Genomic DNA, 12606 nt, shown 5'->3' on the forward strand with positions numbered 1-12606 from the left:
TTAAAGAATAAAAATGTTTTTACCTTGGCTCCAAACTCCACAAGATTAGCTAAGTTCTGTACAGACTTAGCCACTAATATCAGTGTTCTTGCAGCAATAGGAGATGGGGAATCTATAAGAGAATTGGGCAGAGCTAATGAGACCAACTCCAAAAGTACTTCCAGGTAAGACCATTATAAATTTAGGACATTAATATTTCTTTCCTGTTAAAATACTAATGTTCTCCCATTCAGAACTCATATTTTTTTTTAAAATATGTGACCTCTACAATTCAAAAAAACTTGAGTAAAAGGGGAAAATGTTGAAGCACTTATCAGTGCTTCTAGTTTTGCAACTCAGCAATTCCCAACAAATGAATGTTTCAGAATACCTCAAAGCTTTATTTTCTTAAAACCAACAGAAAACCTGTCACTCTATACAACCTCCGTGACAATTCACAAAGCTAATTTCAACCCACTCAGGTTAGCAATTTGCATTCCGAGCAATTCTCCGCTCCAACCGCCCACTGACCAAATAATTCACTGTAAAGCTCAGTCTGGGATAACCCCTGCTCTATTTTTAAGAGAAAAACATGCAATTTCATAAACTGTTAAAATATGTTAAAGATTAGTCAGGAAACAATTCTTTATAGAATATACATAGTAGGATGTAAATGAAAAGTACCTATTAAATACAAGCCCTGAAACAAGATAATTACTAAAATTTAATAGTAAAAACCTATAGGGTGTATGAATGCCTGATTTTACTAGATTTTACTCTTTGTATCTCAAGCTATAAACTATAGATAGTATTGCCTAGTGGTTCAGAGGCCAACATTCAGATAAGTAAATCTCTCCAAAAGAATTCTAAACCCTTAAATTTTAATAGACCATAGATTTAACCATTTTAGTAATGATAGAAGACAATAACAGAAATTGGGTGGCTATAAAGGTAAAAATTAAGATAATCCTAAATATTTTTAATACAACTTTAAGCTTTAAATCATTAAGATAAAAATGGTTCAGACTCCTTATTCTAATAATGGCTCATTATTAAATTGAGTCACAAATATCACGTACAACATCTGCAAGTCATTACATAATGGACATACAGGTAATAAGCAAAACTGAATCTGGTTTATTGGAATTAAAAAACGGCTGATAAACATTATATAACTGGTGATAAGAAATTCCTAATGGAAAATCTCTAAAGAGCCACTTTAAGTATTCACAGAGCACTACTGCAACTATAGCACACAGAAAGCTCTTCTCCCCAGCATGAAAAGGACAAGATGCAGATAGGAAAAAGGCACTGTAATAAGAGTTTGAGACACAAGTAGAAATGGAGAAAAAAGCAGTATGTATCTAATCATGCCATCTCTGGCTTCATTAGATGAGAAGGGTAAAAGAAACAAAATGGCAAGAAAAGGTAAAGAGAAACCATGTAACCTCATTAAATAGAATGAAGTTTTATTCTAATTTTTTAATTTAAAATTGTATCAAAAATTGATTACCTGAGATGATGTTAAACATCCGTGGATTCAGGATGGCAGGACAGATAAGTCGAAGAAAAACAAAACCACTGAATGGGAGGAAATAATTTTATTTTTTTAGAAAACTACTACATTAAAAAAATAAAAATTTGTAATACTCATAGAACCATGAACTTTGAACTAATATAGGGAACCACAAACAGAGCTTTAAGAAAATAGCTAACAGTGTCTTACTTTAAGAACATATATATCCTTGCCCTAACCGGTTTGGCTCAGTGGATAAAGCGTTGGCCTTCGGACTGAAGGGTCCCAGGTTCGATTCTGGTCAGGGGCATGTACCTTGGTTGCAGGCACATCCGCAGTAGGGAGTGTGCAGGAGGCAGCTGATCGATGTTTCTCTCTCATCGATGTTTCTAACACTCTATCCCTCTCCCTTCCTCTCTGTAAAAAAAATCAATAAAATATATTAAAAAAATATATATATATACATACTCACTTTTCCCAATTTTGGAATTTTAGGTTTATGTTGGGCAGATTTAAATTATATTTATAGTACTTACTATCTTGGCTACTGTTTATTTATTCCAAGCTAGTAGTACATTTTTAATTTAATTTGAGAAAGCAGTGTCCTTAAAAACACTAAGAATTTCTGGAAAAATTACAGGAGCACAAATAAACCTTTATATGGATACATAGTTCTGAAAGGTATTAAAACTTACATTCTCTCAATTTTCTTTCTGTATTTAAACAGAACAACCCAGTAAAGTCTGACATAAGTTAAGTTCATTCTATTGATTCTGTTGATAAGTCATTTGAAAATAAGAATCCATTGTACTAGGGAATAGGTGAATCCTTGACAAATTAACAAATATATAATAGGATGCTGAAAAGCTTTTATGGCCATAAAGAAAAAGATAAGCTTTCTCAAGTTAAAAAATATGTTCTCAAATTACAAAATAATAAAAACCAAAAAGTAATGTTAAAGAACATGGCTTAACAACATTGTCATATATGATTTTTACCTGTTAATCTTACTCTTAGAGAACAATATATTATGTAAGACTGCAAGCTATTTAGCTTTTTCCTAACTTGCCACCTTCAGTTACTGATAGAGTATATGTTTTCATGTAGACAATTTTTCTCTAATTTCCTTTTAAGAGGAATACACACTAACAGTTGACCTCTTACTTGCCTCTTATAAAGACAAGCATTATTCACACATTGGACATAGGCCAGGGACCGCACGTTTTTGGGCAAACTGCACGTTATTTAAATCATCATAACTACAGATCATAATGCACTTTCGGTGTTGTTTTTCAACAATTATAACATTTTTATTTACAAAAACAATTAAACAATTAAAGTTCCTAGTACTTTTTTAACGTATGGTACTGCGTAAAACTGCGTAAAACTGCGTATGGGGCTACGTGTTCGGACCATAGGTTCAAGCTTACAACCACAGCTGCTGGCTATGGTTGTGCTGGGAGGGCCCTGCCCTCCAGCTGGGACTTGCACGTGGCAGTGAGAGGACCCTGTCCTTTCATTAGTCGGAGGCTTGAACCTGGCCAAAACACTGTAACCGCGCCCCACAGTGGACAAGACAGTGTGTTGACATCTAAGGTCCATAACAGATGGCACACGAAACACGAGAAAACTCCTGAGCGGTACGCAGTGTGTTAACAAAACTAGATGCCTGGTGCACAAAATTTGTGCACCTGTGGGGGGAGGGTGTGGTAGTGGTGGTGGTGGTGGTGTGTGTGTGTGTCCCTTAGCCTGGCCTGTGCCCTCTCGCAGTCTGGGAGCCCTCCGGGGATATCTGACTGCCAGGGAAGTGGCAGAGGCTCCCGCAGCCACCGCTGTACTTGCCAGCTGTGAGCCCAGTTTCTGGCTGAGAGGCGCTTCCCCTGTGGGGGCACACTGACCACCAAGGGGCAGCTCCTACATTGAGCGTCTGCCCCCTGGTGGTCAGTGCACGTCATAGCGACTGGTCGTTCCACTGTTTGGTTGATTTGCATATTAGCCTTTTATTATATAGAATAGTTGATAAAATTCCTTTTAGAGGCTAAAATCATCAATACCATCTCTATTCTCAGCATTTACCTTCCAAAATCTGACACTTGCCTAATTTTGGACTCTTAGAACAGGGTCCTCAAACTACGGCCCACGGGCCACATGCAAATACAAATATTGTATTTGTGCCCGTTTTGTTTTTTTACTTCAAAATAAGATATGTGCAGTGTGCATAGGAATTTGTTCATAGTTTTTTTTAAACTATAGTCCGGCCCTCCAACGGTCTGAGGGACAGTGAACTGGCCCCCTGTTTAAAAAGTTTGAGGACCCCGTCTTAGAAAGTGAATATGCGGTTGCAATTAGAATATATGCCAACAATGATTAAGTCTTTAAATTTGCGTTTATATTAATGAAGACTCTTGTACAGATTCTACCTGAACATATTTTGATACTTAAGTGTTAGAGGCAACATCAAACCATAAAAGAGTTTCAATGTGCAAATCTACTTTCTGTTTTAAGAGGGATACTAGGTACCTACACATACATTTAAAAGCTTATTAGGAGCAAAAATCATCACCTTGGGCATAAATGCCCCTTAAAATACCCGGCAGTGGCAAACAGTCCACAGCAGAATTTCCTGTTGTGCCTGCTTAACACATACACTTGTTTGCAACTTAGAGTTTATAGAAGTGTTAATTTACATCACACATATAGCTGTGCAGAATATGCTTGTGATTCTTTTTTATTCTCAATCACTACTAAAGCCAAGAAATACAGAATCTATAATTTTTAAATATTTTTGTCATATGATTCTAAGATTTTTACCTAAAAAGAGTAGAAGCCTCTAAAAAATTTAGGTTGGGGGCCAGATTAACACACACTTTCAAAACTAATTGTATGTGATGGTTTTTTTTAGTGGTTGGGTAATATTTTTAAGGGGCAAAACATGACTGGCAAAATATATTCTAAATAGTAAATTCTATCATTATTAGACTACTATATTCTCTGATGCTTTATCACTAAGTTTCCAATTGGTGTGAATGGATTGGGGTGTGCTTTACAAAAGCCTGCAATAGTACTCAGAATATTAAATTGGGGCCCAGCCTGTGTGGCTCAGTGGTTGAGCATTAACCTATGAATCAGGTCTCACAGTTCCATTCCTGGTCAAGGCACATGCCTGGGTTGTGGGCTCAATCCCCAGAAAGGCGTGCAGGAGGTAGCCGGTCAATTACTCTCATCATTGATGTTTCTATCTCTCTCTCCTCCCTTCCTCTCTGAAATCAATAAAAATACATATATTTTTTAAATACAATATTAGATTGTGTCTTAGAAGTTTAGTCTTTAGTTCTGTCTTAGCCACTAACTTTGCAATTTCTCCTAATTGCTGCACAATGAGTATACCAACAAAACTTCGGAACTAGAGGCTCTGATTGGAGATTAGCCCATGGTCACAAACTGTGTTACAAACCAATTAATATCAAAATGGCTCAATTATTGCTCTTCTTAGCACCAAGTTAATCTCTTTTTCTTTCCTTCCTTTCTCCCTCCCTTTGTCTATAGGTAAGTATGTATATGTGGGTGTGGGTGTGTATAAAGAGTACTATAAAGTTAGCTACAGATTTTGTTGATTATTTTATAAAATAAAAATCTCCAATAGTTAACTGACTATAAATGAATGTTTGGGTTTTTAGAAAATGCAAAAGTTATCTCAGTAATCATAGTAACTTCCAAAAAAAAACCCAAAACACCCCAACAGCACTGAAAGTTTATTAGGAGCCATCTGAACTCAGAACATATGCAACAGGGTTCAGAATAAAAAGAAAAGGTTTTGAATTGTACACTGTGTACTCTGAGTCTTCAAATTTTCACAATTATCCTCTTGACTCTCAGTGTGTGCCATGTACAGTGATGTAATAAATGAACTGCTTAGCCTTACCTAACAACTCTTGTTCTCATGGTGGTATTTGTAGGCCACTTGTGCTGAACAGATTTCTGTAAACACCCATAAATATATCTCAGTGTCCTGCCAAAATAACACAATCATCTCAATACAGAAAGCAAGTGAAAATACTGATTTCATTATACCCAAAGTTTAATTTACCAAATACATAACATTTTAATGCAACTGACCTTTTCCCAAAGTAATGAGAGAATCAAGTTTTCATCATTAATCATTTAACCAATTTTTTTACATTTGCTTTGGAAGAAATCTTACCATATTTAGATTATTCTATATTTATGAAAAAAGTATTGGGATAAGGATACAGAGGAACTAACGAGTTCAGGTTTTGGGGAGTTGTTGACTTCAACAACTTCCACCTGATTGAGTTAACTAACACTGGAAGCCATTAAGCAGACTGGATAGAGAGATGTCTTTTATCATTTCCTCAAATCTAAGACTATACCACTATTCATTTCCCAAGTCACTATATAAATCAGACATGAGCTTGTATAAAAACATGATTTGTTTTACTTAACGTAAATATTTCACACGCTTCTTCAAGTCAGTCTTCTTAAACACAATTCATTTTGTAAAGATTAAAACCCCTAACTATTTCAAAGTATCCTAACATCAGCACAGTGGAAAAGCTTACATTTTAGAAATACAAATTTTTCAAAATGCAGATACACAATTTCTTGTCAAATTAAAATTCACCACTTACGGTGGAAGTATTTCTGAAGCCATGAATATTTTCTCCACAAGCTCTGAAAGTATGTTCAATAGGTGTGCTAAATTAGTGTTCACATCTTCATTTTTTTCTAATTTTGATGGACTTAACTAAGAGAAGGAATAAATCAATATAAATGCATCTTGGCAATGATAAACACAAATGAATCAAGGTAATCAAACAGTTCTTTTCAAGGTTCTCTATTTTTTCCATCTGTATTAGTCTTTTGGCGGGTGTGAGGGGGGGATATAAGTGGGAATTTTTAAGTAGTATATGCTATGAAGCTCCTTGGGTTTGTTACCATTAATTTCCAATCACAGTTGACCCTTGAACAACATCGGTTTCAACTGTACAGGTCCATTTATACGAGGACTTTTTTCAATAAATACCTTTACTTTTACTGTGGTTGGGAGTCTGAATGCAAAGGGCCAACTGTAGCACTGATCTGTGCCTTTTTATATAATAAACTTGCACATCCACAGATTTTTATATACATGGGGGTCCTGGAACCAATCCCCCAGCAATACAGGAGGAAAACTAAGTTTTGAGGGAATCATGAATTTTATGTGGGTTTTTGACCATGCAGGAGTAGGAGTTGGAGAGCACCCCTAACCCTCCCCCCCTCCAGATTGTTCCAGGTTCAACTGTACTGAATTGAAGAGCAAGCTATGATTATTCAACAACTTTCAGTTGCTTTGGAATCAATGCCAGTATTAAAGTTTTTTTCTGTTCATTTATCCAATTTTACCATAGACCTTTACATTCACTTAAAATTGGGTTAGACTTTATTTTAAATATAGTATTCTCAGCTAAAAGACAAAAAGTAAAAAACAACAAAAAACACAGTTTTAGTGGCCAAATAGTCACAAATATACTAGGAGTATTTAAATGGGAAGAAAGATCACCATACTGTTATTGTAATGTCTGTCTTAATTCTATTTATTTGAGGGAAAAAATGGCTTTTCTGAATGGGATAAGACTTATTTATCACTAGAAAATACCAAATGCCTGGGGCAGAATCATGAACCTTTCTCAAAACTTTTCCCTGAAATGTAAGTGTCCTGATCTAGACTGGAGTACATTTCTCTAGAGATGTCTAAATTCCCCAGCCTGGATCCAGCAACAGACACTCTGCAGACTTGTTGAATTCCTATATCCTTACTAGTTAGACCATCTGTGGTGTTACCCCAGGTTTTCAACACTAATTCTCTAATTAGTAAAAATTGACAACTTAATGCAGAATTAACATGTTCTCAGTGTACATTGTCAAAAGCAATTTATTTTATTAGAGTTAAAAATATACTTAGTATCTTCTGTAGTTGCTCTACCTTCAGAATAAAATGAGAGAATAGCCATAAGTGAGATACCACTCTTTCTCTTCAATGATTTACTAGGAATTTACACTGCAGCCTTTTTTTTCTTTTGTGAAGATTATATCATATTACCCCCCCCCCCCCAAAAAATGCCTTAAGGACAAATCTAAATGTTATGATGAGCTACATAGAATTTAACTAGGTTATACAACAGAAACTTAAGATTCTGTTACTCCCAACTTCTGAAAGCAGCATATATTTATCAGTATAGTAGGAGAAATAATAAAGTACTTTCATGAATTCCTGGTGCAGTATGAGGTTTTTATCCCCCAATAAAGCCATCTTTAAGAAAAAAAAATGTTTTACGTAACATTTTCCAAAAGTAGTAGTACAACAGGTATAACTGCTCTGATAACTTTAGAAAGCTAATGTAGTTCCCTTAAAATGTAATCCTTCCTATATAATAAAAGCCTAATATGCTAAGTGTCCGGTCGTCTGTTCAACCAATCAAAGTGTAATATGCTAATGATATGCTAAGGCACTCAACTGCTCACTATAATGTGCACTGACCACCAGGGGGCAGACAGTTGACCAGTCACTATGATGTGCACTGACCACTAGGGGGCAGACGTTCCGACTGGTAGGTTAGCTTGCTGCTGGGGTCTGGCCAATCAGGACTGAGCGAGACGGGCTGGACACACCTTGGAGCCGTCCCATGATCCCTCCCTGGCTGGCCAACCTTCCATGTCCCTCCCAGGCCCCAATCGTGCACCGGTGGGGTCCCCTGGCCTGGCACACACCCTCTCTCAATCTGGGACCACTCGGGGGATGTCGGAGAGCTGGTTTTGGCCCAATCCCACAGGCCAGGCCAAGGGACCCCACTGGTGCATGAATTCGTGCACCGGACTTCTAGTTAACTATAAAGTATTACCTATTAAAATATGCTGTTTGTCATACCTCACAAGATTGCTTGCTTTCCATTATCTTTAAAATGGAGTCTTTCAAAGCATGATGGACAAATTGTGTAGCAGTGGCTTTCATATACTGCTCCATCAAGGTGCTTGCAAGTGTTGTGGCTCGAAATAAGGTAGTGGCTTCATCTACATAAATATATTAAAAGGTTATCTGTAAATAACTGTACTAATGTGAACCAACTAGAAATTAAATAAATTCATTTTTACTTCAACGATTTTAACCATTTAAGTATGCTTATTTCCATCCAGCATTAAAGTACTGATTATAATGACAACTTTATTCTATAGACTTAAGTCTTCAAAAAGCTAATACAGTCTTCGGGTTACATCGGACTCGACATATGTTGTTTCATGGTTACGTCGCCATTTCCCATTAATTTATTAAAAAAAAAAAAAAAAAAGTCCCGTCATTTCGATGTATGTACATATGTGCTTTAAGTTTGTTATTATTTATTTACCACAAGTAAAGGTCAGGAATTGTTATCTTTCTTTTAAACTTTTTTTACTGTTTCACTTCATTACTGCTGTGTATGTGCTCCATGTGAGTGACGTAGGTGCTTATGTAGGTGGGTTCCAACTTATGGCGAAAATCACGTTACGACGTGCCGTAGGAACGGATCTCCGATGTAACCCAAGGACCTACTGTATCTATTATTGCATTAGATTATAAACAGGAGAAGGGATTACTACTATCGTGTTCATACCAAAAAAAAGGTTTAGACTAGTTAAAATAAAACCCCCAAATAAATTAATATATGAGTCGAAAACATGGCTACTAATCCTATATAATAAAAAGCTAATATGCAAATGGTCGTCGCACCCTTGCGCCAGGCCAGGGGACCTGAGGCTGCGGGCCTTGACAGGGGTGGGGCCAGCCCAATCTGGGTCTTGCACAATTTCGAGGTGTGCAAGAGTGGACGGGGACTTGACTCTGGGTCCTGCACTGCGCCCCAGACTCTGACAGGAGGGAGATTTTCATATACATTTACTAATTTTCTTTCATCTCTGACACTTATATTATAGAGAAAGGGCAAATAGCAATATTAAAATATTTCCTCTAATTCCTTTTTTAAAAAATTTATTTTATTGACTTTTTACAGAGAGGAAGGGAGAGGAATAGAGAGTTAGAAACGTCGATGAGAGAGAAACATCGAACAGCTGCCTCCTGCACACCCCCTACTGGGGATGTGCCCACAACCAAGGTATATGCCCTTGACCGGAATCAAACCTGGGACCCTTCAGTCCGCAGGCCGACGCTCTATCCACTGAGTCAAACTGGTTAGGGCTAAATAATTCCCTTTTAATGTGCATGAATGTAATGCACTGGGCCAATAGTGATTTAAATAAAATTCTAAAAAACACAAATATTGCCAGTGTAAAATACATATCACCACTTGATCTTTCCTGACACATCTGTATATTACATTTTCTATGATTAAAAGTAAATAGTTTTAGATTTTACAGTTTATTTGGGGGAGCCTAGAGGCAAACACTGTCACTGAGTCAAAGTGCTGGCTGGAAGTGATTATTCTGACATATTTGTAAGCTGTTACAAAGCACTGTGTGCCTAGCTATAGTGCCCGGGAACTACTTATCTCTAGAATTTAGAAATGAAATTCAGCTGGCACCAATTTCTGTGCAATAAATTAGTAAGTAAAAAGTAAAAGAACATGGTATGTATATCACACTGTTCCTAATTAAGGACTAGAAGTCACTGATCTGCACACACAAGTCACTTTCTTATGACTTCTAATACTAATCTGTCATGACAGAAACTTGTATTAAAATAACCACCACCCATACTAGCCAGAACAAGAGTCAGAACTGGCATTCTAACTAATTTTTAATAAAGGAAAAACATAATTTATTTTGCAAGATGATTAAACTGTTTAATATATTCTAACATAGAATCCACATATATTTGCTATTTAAAATCTAATTATTGACCAAATTTTTAAAAGTATCACATTAACACATCCATACTGTACCTTCCATGCTTATTTCTCTGTCATTTAGTGTACATAGCAACAATGATTCAAGCTTTTCATGAAGGAAAATCCTCAGTAGGATGCTAGCCAGTAGTGTTCGATCCTGTCCACACACATGTGATAAAGCATAGACTACATGAAGGTCCTTTTGCAGTATAAGCTAAAAATGACATCAAGAAAGATTGTTGAAAGTACAGCATTAAGCATTCGCAGTGAGATTAACAAAATATGTTCTTTTATGTTCTTACTAGAGGCCCAGTACATGAAAATTCATGCACTGGGGGGTGGGGGGAGGGTGTCCCTCAGCCCGGCCTGCCCCCTCACAGTCCAGGAGCCCTCGGGCAGGAGGCAACACCCACATCACACCTCTGCTGCTGCCACTGCCAGCAGCACAAGCCTCGGGGGGCTGGGGGGCTGAGGGGACTGGGTGCCGCCATCCTTGAGGGCGTGGCAGTCAATTAGCATATTCCCTCCTTATTGGCTGTGGGTGTCACCATGTTTGCAATGGCATGAGGGTCAATTAGCAAATTCCCTCTTTATTAGGATATTTATGAATACGTTGTATTGAAAAAATTTATTTAAAAAAGATTAAGTTTGTAGCCTACATATTTTTGTTTCCTGAGACTAACCTCATACTACCAAAGGGTGTTCAACCCTCTTTTGTCTGTTAGTGTGACACTAAGCTATGGAATTATTACACTTAATGGATCTTTTATTAAATGTTAAATATTTCTGTTAATGCCGTAAAAAATAAGTAGACTGGTAAATAACTGATTACCTCTTTAAATTCACTGTATTCTTCTTCTGGCATGATTTTTTCCATAGAATATCGTGCCCGGACACGCAGGGATCCTGGTTCAATACCTTTTAATGGTATATGGGAGCTGAGCAAAAACCATTCATCTGTGGCATGCCCTTTCTGTAACCGGCTCAATTGGCAGCGCATAAATACTTGAATAGAAAAACATCAAATGATTACTATCTAAACAGATGACACTATAAATTAGTCACACACGTAAATTATTCTGATATTTTGCCTTCTCTACAGTGTTAAATGCTTTTTATTAAAGAAGTTTACTTCATTTAATATTTACTTCATTCATTTCTTGAATGACTACTATGTGTCAGAATCTGTTATAGGCAATGATTTAGGATACAGGCATGATTAGGGAAATAAAGTAAACATTTTATAGAGAAAGATTCAGGCTTGGACCTATCTGTTAATACAAAGCACTTCTTTCTCTAAACATGACTTTTAAGAAGGTATTAATAACCTAATTCACAGATATGTGAATTGCTAAATCCCACTGCCACCTGTTTCAGCAACAGGCAGGGAAAAAGTGAACAAATAGTACACTCGTGTTTATAGAAAAAAGTTTTTTAAATAGAGTGCTTTTTTCCCACTTACTTGCAAAGTAGAAAAGGAAAAACCTAAAAAGGGTAAGAAGGGGTAGGGGAAGAACAACAGAAAGATGACCACTTTTACTGTTTTCTTGTTCTTCCTACTCATTAGGAAGGGGAGGGTGAATAGATATGTAATTTAATCTTAAAGGCTTCAGTTTAGAGTAGGTATAATTTAGTCATATCAATAATTTTTAGAAGTACAAAAAAACTACCTCAAATTATACTACTTGTACTTCTATTTTTAATTTCCATTTTCTATTATAGTACATTATGGATTTTAAAAGTACACAAAACATGTTTGTCTTTTAGTTTAGAAAGAAATTTCTGTATCAACTTACAGATATCAGGATCTTTGCTTTTCTTTGTTTTATTACTAAGAGTTATTTCAAATCTGTTGATGTCAGGAGGAAGATCACTAAAAGAGCAAGAAGAAAAAGAATTAACAAAATGTCCTGGCATTAAGCTATCTAATTCGTTTATTTCTAGTATCCAATAAGGTTCCTAGTTTGCTACTAAACAACTTGAATATGTTAGGTTTACAACTATATTCAAAATGTTTTATTGCTTGGTATATGGGAATATAGACCAGCAAATTACACTTTCCCTAACATCTTTAACCTCCTTAGGTAAATCCTGGAAACCTTCGTAACATTTTATATGTGTGTGTTAGTAAATGGTTTAGGACTTGTCACTAATGCTAATTCATATTAATTACTAGGTGGAAAACAAAGGACATAGCACATTACTAAAAAAAAAAAAGTGGTGGGGGGGGGGGAA

The 12606-nt window shown here is 36.3% G+C and overlaps 1 protein-coding gene across 1 annotated transcript in view; it reads right to left on the reverse strand.

Annotated features, from left to right (window-relative positions):
* The window catches only part of RASA1 (RAS p21 protein activator 1), a 123340-nt gene that overhangs the window by 5917 nt on the left and 104817 nt on the right, over nt 1-12606 (reverse strand). Inside the window, exons 16-23 of the mRNA XM_023752301.1 lie at nt 12168-12244; nt 11204-11376; nt 10426-10585; nt 8421-8563; nt 6145-6260; nt 5418-5504; nt 1493-1560; nt 24-112 (exon numbers count right to left, since the gene is read on the reverse strand). Coding sequence (XP_023608069.1) covers nt 24-112; nt 1493-1560; nt 5418-5504; nt 6145-6260; nt 8421-8563; nt 10426-10585; nt 11204-11376; nt 12168-12244 — 913 coding nt within the window. The remainder of the gene's footprint in view (nt 1-23; nt 113-1492; nt 1561-5417; nt 5505-6144; nt 6261-8420; nt 8564-10425; nt 10586-11203; nt 11377-12167; nt 12245-12606) is intronic.

Source organism: Myotis lucifugus, unplaced genomic scaffold, assembly GCF_000147115.1.
Source record: "Myotis lucifugus unplaced genomic scaffold, Myoluc2.0 scaffold_0, whole genome shotgun sequence".
In the NCBI taxonomy this organism is placed as follows: Eukaryota; Metazoa; Chordata; class Mammalia; order Chiroptera; family Vespertilionidae; genus Myotis; species Myotis lucifugus.